The sequence below is a fragment of the Poecilia latipinna genome, unplaced genomic scaffold (genome assembly GCF_001443285.1).
Source record: "Poecilia latipinna isolate Pla-1442-1.1 unplaced genomic scaffold, P_latipinna-1.0 Scaffold1052, whole genome shotgun sequence".
Lineage (NCBI taxonomy): Eukaryota > Metazoa > Chordata > Actinopteri > Cyprinodontiformes > Poeciliidae > Poecilia > Poecilia latipinna.
Genome location: NW_015113668.1, coordinates 61304 through 76646, shown reverse-complemented (window position 1 = coordinate 76646; position 15343 = coordinate 61304). Strand labels below are relative to the sequence as shown.

General features: G+C 37.6%; 1 protein-coding gene across 2 annotated transcripts in view; it reads right to left on the bottom strand.

Moving 5' to 3' along the window:
* The window catches only part of tsnare1 (T-SNARE Domain Containing 1), a 147547-nt gene that overhangs the window by 71413 nt on the left and 60791 nt on the right, over nt 1-15343 (bottom strand). For both annotated transcript variants that reach the window (XM_015051561.1, XM_015051562.1), the window contains exons 3-4: nt 4060-4137; nt 3216-3285 (exon numbers count right to left, since the gene is read on the bottom strand). In XM_015051561.1, the coding sequence (XP_014907047.1) occupies nt 3216-3285; nt 4060-4137 (148 nt within the window). The remainder of the gene's footprint in view (nt 1-3215; nt 3286-4059; nt 4138-15343) is intronic.

Genomic DNA, 15343 nt, shown 5'->3' with positions numbered 1-15343 from the left:
CAGTATTACTTTTTTAAAAGGCTTTATTGGCTCTAGTGACCTTTATTTGATAGTTAATTGACAGGAAAGTTGGTAATAAGAGATGGGGAAAGACATACGGCAAAGGTAACTAGGCCGAAAATTGAACCTGTGACAGCTTCGTTGAGGACTAAGGCCTCCATACATGGGTTGTGCTTAACCCCTGTGCCACCACAGCACACCCAGTATTACTTTATTCTTATGTAATATTCTAGTCTTACATGTCTTGTTTCCTTCAGTTGTAAGCAAACTCTCATAAATCATCATAATAAATGGAAATAAAGACTTGAAAATGTCGGTTATTTTAAACAACTTTTCATTCAACTCAGTATTTATGATAAAAAATGAAAAAGAAATCTTTCAGTAAATATCAGAACAATGTAAAGCTGTATCAATTTTTAAATCACACCTATTTGACATTTGTCAAAAAGTAGTCAATAGAATTTTTATGGAACAACAGAAGTCAAACTCTGTTAATTTCTGAACCTAGGATGAAGAACAGTTTGGGAATATAATCCCAAACACTGCAGCAAATCTACAACAGAATGACTGAAAATGAAAATAAAGCTTTATCCATCCATCCATTGTCTATATCCACTTATCCTTGTAGGCTTGCAGGTGGTTAGTGCCTATCGCCGCTGGTTGTTGGGTGAAATCTATATTTTCTATAATAAAACAGTAATCTATGATGGATAAAAAAAATAAAATAAAATAAAAATAAATAAATTAAAAAAAACTTTTTAATTGAATTAATCAGCTCTTTCTTAATGAATAACCAACCGTTTTCTGGTGTCACTGGGAGAAACAGAACAGATATCTTTAAAATGTCAGCTATCATTTAAAAATACCGTCTGACCCATGCATTGGTGCTGATGATCTGTAATGATTCATCAGTGCGTCAGCAGGAGTCCCACTCACAACAATCAGATCCCGTCCACCTCTCTGGACCTGAACAGCATCACTGCCCAGCAGGAAATCAGCTGGTCAGAGTCCTGCCACTACCTGCTTCCAGTTATAAACAGCATGGTGAAAGTGGAGATGCTTATTCTGCAAATTTCAATCAGCCACTCTGGTCGTATGTTTCTCCTGTGTGTCTGCCATTTGCTTTTCCTTTGGGGCTGGGCTGGTTGTGATGAGGGAAGCTGGGAGCAGCTGGCTGCAGGGGAAGGTGTGAGGCTCGGGGGAGGCATCGAGTGGGATCTGCATTCTGCAGAGCACGATGAAGGAGTGCTGGCTGTTCTTAGACTGCGGTCATAATTTCAGGATTCTAACTGATAGTGTCCAATTTTCTGAGCTCTGACGATCTTTTAACATACATGCTGGAGTTGCTTCTCTCAGCCTGCTGCACTCGCATCGATTCACCTGACAAATCAAAATGTTTTTTTAAAAGCAAGCAATGACTAAAGTCACAAAAAGCAAGAGTACTATGATGACACCTTGCCAACGTAAAAGTGGAGTCAATTCATCACAGCAGCCCAGTCAATATCTTAGCTGAAAACATCAAGCAGCTTTCAGAATTCTTCTTCTCAGTTTATCTGATGGCAGTGGAATGATCTGAAGCAGAATCTGGGTGAACAATGTGATCAGGTCAGTTTGTAGCAAAAAGCAGATTATTTTCCAGATTTATTTCCACTGTTCACCAAATACGAAAAAAATAAGAATCAGAGGGACACATCTTTGAAGTTCTGTAAAGTTTGTTCTGTGCACCTACAATATCTCCACATCTTAACTGAAAAAAAATATTAACATTCATTCATAGACTTTAAAAATTTACATGAGACATTTTTAACTTGTGATTCCTGGTTCACCAGGAATATACCTGTTTCTATGTCATAAAGAAAAAGCCCTCTTCACTGCTATCATACACAAAGGTGCAGGTTTGGATTCCATGTGACATCTAAATATGCATTTCAGATGAAATATACACCTACAGTTACTCATGCATGGCAGGAAAGCAACAGGACCCCACACTAATGTGGGTTTGAGAGGGAAAGTGATGCTGGCTGGTTGTGTAAGAGTGGAGGAGGATGAGGTGGAGAATCACATCAACACAATGTGTGAATAAATATCTGTGGCATATTCTACCTTCTCCCTGCTGTAAAAAAAAGTGGTTTTTATCATTTATTGTCTATGTAAATTTGAGGTGATATTAGGTTGTTGCAGATTAACTATTAATTCATAATACTGTGTAGTAGAGAAATGGTACATGTTTTTAATTTAGACAGTATTGTGTCTAATGTTCAGGATTATTAACAAAAATGGAACTTGTTATGATTTTCTTTTGGAATTGTTTTTTTTTTTCTTGCCTCTGCTCCATGAAGACCAGATTATATGAGTGTTCCTATCAACAGGCTCTTCCACTGTTAACATGGGACGTTTGGCTCTTTCTCTGATGAATAGTTCATTTGGTTCAGCTGGCTGGGCGTGATGGTAGCTCTCCTAGAGTGAACTAAAGTTTTGTATAAGCCGTGTATCAACACTGCCAGTCGTCATGTTGTCCGAAGTTTCAATTAGTGGGTTGGCCATTTACTGCCTGTCTTCTCCTTTGTTTCTGTTACTGTTGAGTAAAGACAACCACAAAAAACTACTGAAAATTTTAAAAATCACTATAAAATTATGCACTAAGTTATGTTGGTCGCATGACAAAAACAGACAATGAAACGAAATGTGGTAAAATATAAAAAAAATGTGCATAGGATTGTGAACATTACAAGTACTGTAAACTGTGGGCTAACAGAGACTGTGAACAAGCAGTGGCTCTACTTATACATAAATCTGGATTACAGCTGAATGAACAAAAGCATCATTCTGTGTAAATCTTTTGGAACAACTGGATTCCTTGTTTCTTTCTCTTTTTTATCGAACAGCATCAATGCAGTAGAAAAATACAGACAGGTAAAAGTAATAGCAGCCAAGCATTGAAAGCTTCCAAGGCTGTCATAAAATTGTTGGATGGAATTGATGACATGCCAACTAAAACAGCAGGAGGTGATGCATTTTAAACGGGTGCAATCATCTTAGATTGGACACTTTGTCAACAATGTAGAATCTGGCCATTTGCAGAAGCTTGGCTGAAAACAACAATCAATAGGATTTTAAAAACAAAGAGAAAATAAGAATGCTTAGCCGTAACAGCAAGGGTGTGTATGCAGACGTGTGCGTGTGTGTGTGTTTGCGTGTGTGTGTGTGAGACTCACAGGCTCTGTCGTAGCTCTGTTGTATCTCTGGAAGTACCGAGTGACTGAAGATTTTTCTCCAAGGTGACAACTGAAGAAACAAATGCATGAAACAAACTTTTGAGGACATCAAAGGATCTCACACACACTTCCAGACACTTTAAGAATCAGTTAGGCAAGCTTAATATTTTTAAAGAATACATTGGAATTGTTTCAAAATGACCACTTTGTTTTAGTAATGTTAATAATCACAAAATCATCCTGTCAATAAATATCCACAGAATAAAATTTAAATCCATTGTTGTGTTCTAATAGAATAATGAGTGTACGGTAGCCAGTCAATCCAGACTACCGTAAGAATGGGAGCTGGGGAAAATACCATTATTTCATAATACAGGAAATTTAGGGCAAAATACTGATACAGGAGCACTGCAGGTAAGAGGGGTAAAATACATAAAATACGTACCATTTCTTTCCCTTCATGCTGATTGGCTTAAACTAGGCAACTCTTGGAGTCTGAAGTATTAGCAGATTTTTTCTACTTGCAGCTGTGGTCACTGTGTTCCTTAAATTAAACATTAATGCTTTACTTCAGATTATTGTTTTTATTTATTTGTTTTTTATGTTTGTTTTTTTTTTTAAGAAAAGTACACAATTTCTTAAAGTTTGTCAATGAGGATCAATAATTACTTCCAGCTAAATAAGTTCCTAGTCTTGGAGGGGTATGAGTCAAGGTCAATAAAAACTCTCAAAGAGGAGACATTTACAAAGTACATAAAACGTAGAGTTTAAAGAAGCGTGTGTTTTCATGTCACCCACACACATTCAAACCACAACAAGTTTAGGTGGTGAGTCATGACTCTACCATTGCCGTTGATCTGGAAAATATTGGAGGAGGCTTCTTGAAACACATCTTGTAGTTCTGAAGGGCTGACCTGTGTGGCTTTGAAGAAAAAACAGTTTGAGAAAGGCAACATCTTAAAACATGTACAGCACTGCAAAAATCACTGCGCATTATCAAGGTTTACAACTATCTGGTTGTTTGTTCAGAGACACCAGAATGACAGATCTTATGGCATCTTCCTCAAGTGATAATGGAGATGGATTGACAAAAATGTCTCATTTGCATTGTTTAACAATAAGACGTGTTTTTTCTCTAGAATCATCACAATATGAACATAATTAATACAAATTTAAACAGAGCCTAAACAGTAATAAGCACCACAGGACTCTTCATAGTAGCAGACATGTGACTCTAGTCTGTTATCAAAAGCCCTGTTTATATATACATGAAAGTAAGAAGTTCTGCAGCCACGCTATGAAGCTCCTCTTATCTGCATTTTAGCCAGAAAATGAAACCAGCCTTATATAAGCAGGTACAAGCTTCAGCTGTTCGTGACTAATCCAACCGTTCTGCTGCTGCCCTAATTACTGATACTAATGCATATTAGAATACAACAGTAATGGTCAGGTACAGTTTGTATTCTAAATATGCAATTCAGCAGTAGTAGTATTTTAAAATGATGTTTCTTATTCATTTTTTAAAATATCTTTTTTTCAGGAGCAGAGCTTCTATCTAGGGAAGGGACAGACTCAGTTGTTAGTGTTGTTGCCTGGCAGCAAGAAGTTCCTGGGATCAAATCATGGCCAAGGCCTTTCCGCATACTCTCCCCTGTGTGTGTGGGTGGGCTCCCTCTGCACTTTGTGCAAATTATTCTATATGAAATCTTGCTTAACAAAGTTGATAGAAATTATCTAAAATATAGCTTCACATTTTTGCTAATGTCATCTCTGGACCGTATTTTATCAACTTAGAAATGTTTGTCTTGATATGAAATTTAGGAACTTCTCTTTCCCTGCAATGAATCTAAATATTGAAATAATAGAGATATGAATCAAGTGTACAATGACTTAGAGAGGCATGTAAATATCAAGTGACAATGAGTGAAAATTAATGATGGGGATGGAAGTCAGCAACATTAAAATATTTGAAGTGTATTAAATTGAACTCTGTGAGTTATCAAAAATATTAGCTTAATCTAAACCTTTAACGTCAACTATGTTAGACTCAATCCCAACCAAAATTATTTAAGGAAGTGTTCTTTTTGATCACTTTCCCAATTTCTGATATGATTAACCTAGCCACAGTAAATACATCATACTACACGCCACACAGTCATTAAACCTTTATGTAAGAAATCTTCTCTTGCTCAAGATGCTTTGGTAAATTACATACCTATATCTAATCTTCCTTTATTTTATGAAATTCTTGAGAAAATAGTTACTCATCAACTGTGCGAGCATCTAAATGTTAATGACGGCTTTGAAGAGCTTCAGTCATGTTTCAGAGCTGATGAACTCTAGTGAAAGTTACTTGGGCCAGTTCTCTTTACTTCTATTCTATATAGCATATATTCTATTCATTTACATATTCTATATGTTTCCTATTGGTAAAATTACAGACATCATATGATAATTATCTATTGCTATAGTGATGATACACAAGTATATTCTTCCATAAATCATGTTGAATCTAATTAGTTAGGTAGGTTACATCTTGAAGACATATAAACCTAAATGACTTTAAATTTTCTGTTTTTAAATTAAGACAAAACAGAAGTTGTCATGTTTGAACCAAAATGAAACCACTTAGCAGGTCTCTTAATTTGAATGGCATTATATTGACCTCAATTATTAAAGTAAGACATGCTGTTGTTATATTTGACCTACTTTTAAATCTGGGCTTAAAACTAATAGATTTTGTTGAAAACTTTATTCATTTTGGTAAAGCTTGTATTTAGAGATATACACTTGGTTATCCTGAGCTAATTTTATAGCTATACTGATATAGACTTAGGTTGCTGGAGAACAAAATGGCCACATTTTCATTTTCTCACTTTTGCGCATTCTCCTTCCCCTCTTAAACTTTGTATTATTTGCTATTTTTTCATTGTTTGGTGTTATCTTCTCTCAGTGTTGAAGCTACCGCTGGCCTAGGATTCTGTTGAGCTGTGACACTTTCTGGATGGGGCCATCGGCTGAACTATGCAGCACATAACTTGATGTTCTCCCTTAATTGTCTATGCGCAAAGCACCCTGTGATTATTTTTTTTTGAGAATTTACCCTACATAGAGCTATTGTTCCAAAATGAATATGGAGCATGTATATTACAATGAATAATGGGCATGGAAGACCACCTCTGATGAAGAGTCTCTTTGCAGTAATGATCATGCAACAGACAGAGTCATTAGGTTGGAATCTGTGGGCTGGATTCTTCTTGTTCAGAAGAACGTCATGGCTAAATGACAGGTGGGTTGGATGTGGGGTTAATGGTCTGAAGCTGCAATACATATCATGACCCTCATAAGCTCCATGCAAAAACACACCAACCCACATTTTAAGCAAATACTGCAAACTATTAACTGCTCAAAATAATCTTCATTCTGATATCATCATGAGTGCATATCTACAAAATGATAGACATGTTAAAATACTCAACAGTGTGAAAAGAAAGAAGGTAGTAAATGTTAGTGTGTCATTGAGGCAGGCAGGCAAAAGTCAAACATAAAAAAGACATTTGAAAAGTACTTGTGCGAGTACCGTGACATTCTGACTGAACATCATTAACTTCACATCCACAATAAACTCTTCAGGTACTGCAGAGTACCTGAAGATCTGATAACTGTTACAATGTAATGATATACATACAAAAAGGTTTGTTTTCCAACTGAAAAACACTGATATTAAATCAGAATGACCACACGTTTAACATAAAGCTCATCCATCTTCCATTTATGTTTCTCCTATAAGATAAATAACACTACGCAACAGATGCCAGATAATAAAAATTGATAATAATGTATCTGTGATTACATCTGCTGCTACATTCCCTGTGCTGTAAAATAAAGTTCAATTATTTATTCTGTTAACTGTGAGAAATTCAGGAGGTTTTCTTAACCAGAAAAAAATTATCTTCAACAGTATAAAAGCTATTCTGGCCTAAAGATCAACACTGTTTAAATCAGTAATAATCATAACTGGAAGTCTTTGTCAAAAATAGATGCATGGACAAAAATACATGTACAACCAAAAGTTATGTATGATTAAGACATTAAATTGATAAAATTTGGCAACAATGACAGAACTACTTTGATCATAAAGATTTCCTGTATTTTCTGGCTGACTAACATTTGGTAAAACTGAGCAAGAGGGAATACAATATCCTGTTTTCCCACAAAATAAGCAGCAAAGAATTATACTCGTTCCTTCAGAACTCAAAGTTCTGTCTTCTGTCACTTTTGGATTCTCAACCTCTTAAAGGTTAAAAAGAGAAACATATCATTTGTTTTTGGTATCTATACAGCATTTTTAAAACTCAAACTATTGTATTTACTTGACAGTGGAATAAAATGCACTCTGTGCCTGAAAAAACAGACAAACGTAGTTCTTCCCCTTTAACAAAAATATTACATAAATAACTCAATTAAAAATAACTGATTGTCTAATCACATTTGATAACAAAGCATTAACTATTATTTATGTTTTAGTAAATAAAATCAAAAGAAAGAAAAATGTAATATTCACAGATAAATTAATCAGAGCAAGTGTTTGCAGAGGAAAAGTGAATAAATAAAGAAAGCTGTGAAGTATATTCTTACTTAGCATATCTAAAATTGCTAATGAGAAACTGCAGTGAACTGATTATAGGTGATGATCATCAGTAAAGTTAGCTTCTCTCTCTCTTTTTAAAAGAACAGAATAATCAAAGCAAAGTGTCTTCATGTCTTGTTCTGAACTGGGCGACAGCCCCGCCATGCTGGGGATAAATTATCATCAATGCCATGTTTCACACAATCTGCAACCTGTACAATTATACTCTCAAATCAGAGAGGAGTCTAATCAGTAGCTCCCATCTCATTATAGTCTGGGTCACTGGTTGTCTCCTCACTGATCAGACATTTTTATTGTCCTAAAAAGTTCAATCCAGTCTCTGAGGTAAAGTGGCTCCAAAGGCTTGTCTGTAATAGTGATGGTCTAGACTGCACATCATAACACGGGATGTCGCTCAGATGCATCTGCCCATACATTTGAGGAAACATCTTTGCAGATCTTTTATGTGCTCCATTTCTCTGGAGTTTCCCCAGAAAACATGACTGGCTGTATTTGGACTGACGGAACCAGGAACTACTTAGACAAATTCTACTTGAAATCTACCAGAAAACTACCCTGAAAGAAACACAAGATTTGTAAGGTTCAGAAGGTTATTGTGTTTTTCCTTGGAGATAATCAGTGCCATTTCAGTAAGACAAACACTTTTAACACATCTGCCTCTTATAGTTACGACAGACGTACAAATTTATCTAAACTCATGCACTGTTTTACCTGTGGTATTGATATGACGATTTTTAGAGTCCCCTGATCTGTGTGTGTCACAGCAAACATGCAGTATAAATGAGGTTAAATGAGGTTTGCCAGAAAGTAAACTTTGAAATGAAATAACCTGATCTTTACCTAGTAACCACACAATAAACTACCATCATTCTCTAAAAACCCAGAGCCTCCAAGCAGAATTCACAGAAAGCATCAACAGTTTAATCTGCAACTGTTTTTGAATGCCTGAAGTCATCAGGCAATCAGAAGGGCAGCAGTCGTTCACCCAGGACGTAATGTTGGGATCTACAAGGCAAACTCAAGCTGAGGTTAACACAGCTGTGTATTATGATGCAGGGCCACATAAGCTTGGATCAATGGTATCTCAGTTGGTCCATTAATCTGAGCGTGGGTGTCTGACACGTGGCCCACTTTGGCCACTTACTGCCCATCAGCAGAGCATGGAGCTGAAGGAGCAAGCGTTCATCACAGCTTTGTCACATCCAGCCCAGCCTCGTGCTTCATTACAGCTTAATAAAGCAGACCCACATTTCCTGGGTGCTCATCAAAGGCAGCTAACCATGTGGAGCGATGGACGAGTCAGGTCCAACAACAGAGGGCTGCTTCATCTGTTGCAGACGGTCAGGTGGGATTCCGTTTAACCACCAAGATGGAAGAACGTTGGGATTTTGAGGTCAGCAGATTTTCTCTCTCCTCCGGCTGAGGTAAACCTGTTTCCATTGTAGAATTTCAACTATTTTTTTAAATGAAAATAATTATATCATCTAATCTAGATGTTCCTGACTAAACTCATTTCTACACTCAAGCATAGAAATGACATTTTCATATCAACTAAAATTTGATTTATCATTTTTAAAAGTCCACAATGAAAAACCTTATATTGTGGTTATACATTTCACACATTACATGATCATATGATTGCAAGCAGTTGCTAACCCTGTATGTATACATAATATTGCATTGACTCATGAATTACTCATAATCATTCATAAGAAAATTCAGGCAGTGCCATCTATAGTGCACTTGTATTTGAAGAAAGGAAGAACGAACAATAGATGTATTCATTTCATTTTTCTGAGAAAACGCTATCTTTACTTCAGTGTACTTCTTTCCAAAGAACCAGATTGTTCAATTTAGTTTAATAACTATAATAATTATAATTTTATCCAGTATATTTTATCTCCTCTAACCCACTCTCTGAGCTTGCCCCATCCTTTTCTAAGAAAACACATGTAGCAGTGGTTGTTGGGTGATGTTAGGGAACCCACTTGTTTTGATATTGTTTGGGTAATACATTTCCATCATGTAGGAACATTCTATTTGTGTTAAATGAGATGAATGTATGTGTGCATATTAAAGGGGCTGTATTTTCCACCACAATCAAGTATCTATGTCACAGAAACTGACTTCTCAGTTTAATGCCTTGAAAATGACCTCTGTGTCTTTAAGAAGCTTCTGCTCATTGTAAAATTTTGCCTTCAAGACATCATCACAACATGATGCCCTTTACAACTGTTTTTAGGACTGTGGGACTGAGAAATAGTTTGTATTTTAAGCTCAGCAGCCATGTAGTTCCACCAGGTATTAGCTCTTCCAGACTAGTGGCACCAGCAGCTAGCAGAGGTGAAGGTGCCTTTCAAGGATTTCAAAGATTTCTTTGACATGCATGGAAAAATCAAAGAAACACTGCATGTGTGTTTTGATGAGGGAATAACAACATAACATGATGCAAAGCTCAAAAAAATCAATTTTACATAATAATACTCCCCAGTGTGGCCCATATGCACTCAGGACCAGCTGGTACAACTCACACCTCATTGAACATCACTGTTCAGTTAAAAACAAATAATATGAACATAAACTATTACATACTGTAACAGCTATTTGATGCTGTTGAGCTACCGATTACAAATTCTGTAATGTATCTGGACTACTTTTATTTTTAATCTCGCATTAATCAGAACAGCATATGGCTCGTCAATATGTGTTGACACTGAAACCTCTGTTGTCATGCCATCATGCATGAGATGCTGAGCTGTGTTGGTGCTGACATGCTGCCTCTCAGGCAGAGAGAGACGGTGGAGGGCTGAGAGCGTTCGCCGAGAGAGGGTGGAGAGATTAGCCTAATCGACAGCTCTATTAGAGACTTAACCTGTGCTTTGATCATTTTCTGAGCTCCCCCTCAGATCAGTCTGAGCAACAGTCGGTAAATCTGACAGGCTCCTGCTCTACCCCCCATCCTGCCTACATTTTCTTCACATCACCTCCACGGATACCCCTCATAATGTACCCAGGCTCCACTACGATGAAAGGAAACCTTTCTAGAGACTTAGCCTTCCATCTGTCTGGCTACAGCAGAAGTGATTTTAAGAGAGAAGCTGACGGCCGTACTAAATCAAAGGCAGATGTACTGTATGCTTACAGTCTCTGCAGTCTATAGACAAAAAGCCACTGTGAGGGTCTTTTCTTATTTTCTGGTGACAAAAACTCCCTTTCTTCCTTAATGAACTGCTAAACTAGACCATAATGACTTAGTGAGGCAAAGTGAAGAAAGTGATTGAATTGGACATACAGGTGGAAACTGTGACACAAATGTCCAGGACTCAACAAAAATATACAGCTGAAACCAGCCATTTACATATCAGATTACTGACTGTGGCTTAGTGGACAGAGTCGACTTGAAATGGAAAGGTTGTTGGTTGGATTCTAGCTTCCTCCGACAACATGTTGTTCTTGTCCTGGGCAAAGCACTTAATTCCAAGTTGCCAACCAATTTGTGTATTGGTGTATGAATGTGTCCACAGTCAGTGTGGCTGGGTGAATGTGTCAGTAGTGTAAAGCACTTTGAGTGAGTACAGCAGGAAAAGTCAGAAAAAATCCAGTTCAACTTCCCAAAATGTTTGTATTTGCTAAATGCTATAATGATATGCAAGCAATTTGACGGTTTTCAAATTTTGAAAAGTACATACATTTCATTGATATTTTGAACAACTGGCAATCTGTAAAAGGTGCATTCTGCCTCTCATCATATAACTGCTGTGAAATTAAACCACTGTGAGGTTTAATGGTTAAACCATCCTGGGAGAAAAAATGTGGGCAACAGTGGAAGACATCTTGTTCCCTGAAAGGTTGACTTTTTCCATCAGATTAGAAATTGGAAAATTTAAGAACATATACAAAAACTGGCTGGATTTTATATCACACTGAGATCAGATATTGTTGAATAATAGTAGAGTTTTAGGGAGACTCTGATAAAGATACTGAATGTAAATAGGTAATTTAATATTGTGTTGACCTGGAGAAGACTGACAAGAAAACTTAAATTTGGTTTTGAAACTGTTTGGGTAGGCTGTGAAATATAGTAGATCGCAAAGTTGTCCAACACATGTACAGAATGTGTGTGAAACTTCTCTTGGATAGTCTCTATAGAACATTAAAAAAATGTGCAAATAAAAAAAAAGAAACAAATATGTTATCCTTTTTGCTGTTCTGTCCTCAAAGTAGCAGAAGTCTAACCTTTACTTATTTGCTATGCTGCTCATAGATTGCTAGCTTTAGTTTTTATAATGTGTAGGACCTCTTTGGTTTCCATAACAACCTTGCTGGATATTTGGGTGAATGTGAACACAATGTTTTCTTTCTGGTGTCTCGTGGCATTGTGGCCTGTGCTGCCTCACTATGACTGAGACTGCTGCCATAACTGTGTTCAGTGTTCTTACTTGGATAATTGTTCAAAAGAACAACAAAACAACCTTATTGTGGTTGAACAGTGCCCTGGCATTTTGGAGCAGCTGCAATGTAAATTCATTATCCAGCCTACTTGATCCAAGTTATGGGCTTTTCAAACCCTTCTCCATGTGTTTTTATTTCTTAGTACTTTCTCCATGTTTAACAAGAGCTTAGGAACTAAATTATGAACCGGTCTGAGCTGCCTCACTGTCATTACAGTTAACTTTCAGGAGTGATCTCGGCTTTGAATGTCTGACAGATCATAAAGCAAGAAGTTATGAAAGAAACTAAACTAACTTCATGTTTTATTGTTCATGATATGGAAAATAACATTTTGTGACTCAATGAGAGTTGATTGCACCTATCTATCTATCTATCTATCTATCTATCTATCTATCTATCTATCTATCTATCTATCTATCTATCTATCTATCTATCTATCTACCAGCCTTTTACAAAACTGCAGAGATTGGTAGGCAAGGCATGCTTTTTCATAAAGGTTGTTTTGGCTCTAGTGGCCTTTGTTTGAAAATGTTAGGATAGGAAAGTAATGAGAGATAGGGTAGATGTGGAGCAAAGGTCACCAGGCCGGGATTCGAACCTGAGACGGCCGCATTGAGGGCTAAGACCTCCTTATGTGGGTTGTGCTTAACCCCGCATAAGACATGTTTGTGAAAGGTTGGTGTTGTATTCATTTATAGTAAATTAATAAAGCACAATTCAAGAATTATCCTGAAATGCAAAACATTTCAGGATATTATTTTTAATTTTAGGTAAAGCAAGGTCTGATTCATTACCCTGTAATTGATTCCATACAGCCAGACAAAGCAAAGAAATAATAAGTTTCTGACTGACTGGCCTCATCTGACTGACCAGATAAGGCTCCAGTATTATCTAAGTCTGGCTGTTAGCCTGGTCTGGAGCAAGCCAGCTGCACAAGATACATCACCATGGTAACTTATGTGCTATTGTTTTTGTGAAACAGAGTCCAGGCTGAAGTAAACCAGGATATCCAGAAAATTCCGGCTTTAAGTGACTGTCCTGGCTTTGTGAAACAGCCCTCTGAAAATGAGGTGAAGGGTTTGGAATCACTTTGGTTTGTGTATTCACTGTTTGTGTGTCTGGTCACCCAGTGATCAGCTAATGTCCTGTTGTTTACACCAGTGGTCCCCAACCCCCGGTCCGTGGACCGGTACCGGTCCGTGGACCAATTGGTACCGGGCCGCGCAAGAAAATAATTAAATATTTACGTTTTATTTATTATTTGAGTCTGGAGGATCTTTTATTTTGATAATCCTTTAACCGGATTCTCTCAATTACTTGCGCGCCAACGCTGAGCCCACAAGCAGTAAAATGAGTAAGAAACGGATCAGATGTCTTTGGAAAGTTTCTTTGCAAAGGGGAAAAGGCCCAGAGAAGAGACAGGAGGATGGATTTATCCCAGACCGGTAGGTGAGTCAAATATTACAAGCCCGCTCTGTGTAACATGCGGCGACCGGCTGCTAATGAGGCAATGAAGCTTCAAGCTGCTTTGCCACTAGAGACCAAGCAGGCTGTGGATATAAGCAACACTTCGGGTGTTATTGTCTCCCATCACTCCCAGATGGGACCGTCTCGTTGCAGAGAAACAAGCTCAGGGCTCCCGTTCGTCATTATCGTGAGTTAAAATATTCATGAAAGTAAAATGTTTGTTTTTGTGGCGCATCTGTATCTTATTTTGAAGGGATATGTAAACGTTACCATAGCGACCAGAGTCAGAGAGCGTTTGGGCAGTGGTCGAGAGGAGATGAGTAGAGCTTGTGAGTCTTAAGTCTGGTTTAGACGGCAAGATTTAAGGATTGTCAGCCTATTCTCCAAACCTTTGTGACCACAGAGCTGATAAAAGTACAACAGGTTTGATCAGTTCCTGTTCAGCCACAAGGCAGGAGCAACACGAACCGATTCCAGTCACCAACATCCCGATTCCAGAGGATAATCCAGTAAAACCCCCAACATAGCATACGGGAATTTAGAATAACCAAACACAGATGACGATGTAGAAACAATAGTGACAGTTTGTGGAGTCATTTTTAAGAGATAAAAGACGTAATAAAAAGAAAAGGCAGTGGATAAAAGACGATGGGAGCAGCCGCTCTATCTGCTGCACTATGATTTGGAGGTGAGTTATGATTTTTCATAGTTAACATTTTTAACTGAATAAACATACACATATATAATAACGACCTTTACATAAAATAATAAACATTTCCACATATCATCTCCGATATCCACCAGACTCTCAATTGCGCGATATGTCAGCTGTTTGGGATTCCCCTCTGTTCTGACGTCACCTCGCTTTCTGATTGTCTACCTGTCACATTCAGCAGGTTGTATTCTCGTTCCCAGTCAGGGAAAACCCCACAGGCTGCGATAAAAGGGCAAAGAAAACCAAATTGGGCATATTCAGGCTTTAGAGGGAACACCAACATGCAGAAGCCTTATCCGAAGGTTCACGAACCCCCACCTCCCGGGCCGCAGCAAAATTTTCTAAGTCTTGACCGGTCTGTGGTAATAAAAAGGTTGGGGGCCACTGGTTTACACGACAGATCAGCTACATGTGCTCTGTAGTGTGTCAGTGATGCCTCCCCTTGAGGAGACATCTTGTTTGTATTCTCGTTTGTAGTGATTTATTTTTAATGATGGTCTTTCTGTGTTCTTCTATTTTTATCCATTTTGCTTCTGTGCACTGGGAATTCACCCACTAAAGAACAATTAAAGATTCCCTCTATATGCAAATCATTTGTCTCATTTCCTCTGGAGTGTACAGTCTTTACAAATACTAACATGATGTTCTTCAGCAAGTTTCAAACTGTTTTGAAAAGGCTCTGGAGCACGTTTCTATGCAGCTGCCTCTCTGTGGTGACAGAGGAAAATAAAGAAAATCTATTCTGTTTGTAAATTATTTAAAGAAAAATGAAAACTATGGTTCTCCCAAATGTTAGCAACGTGTCTGTTGAAAGAGAAGTCGACCAACCACTCAACTGTCAGG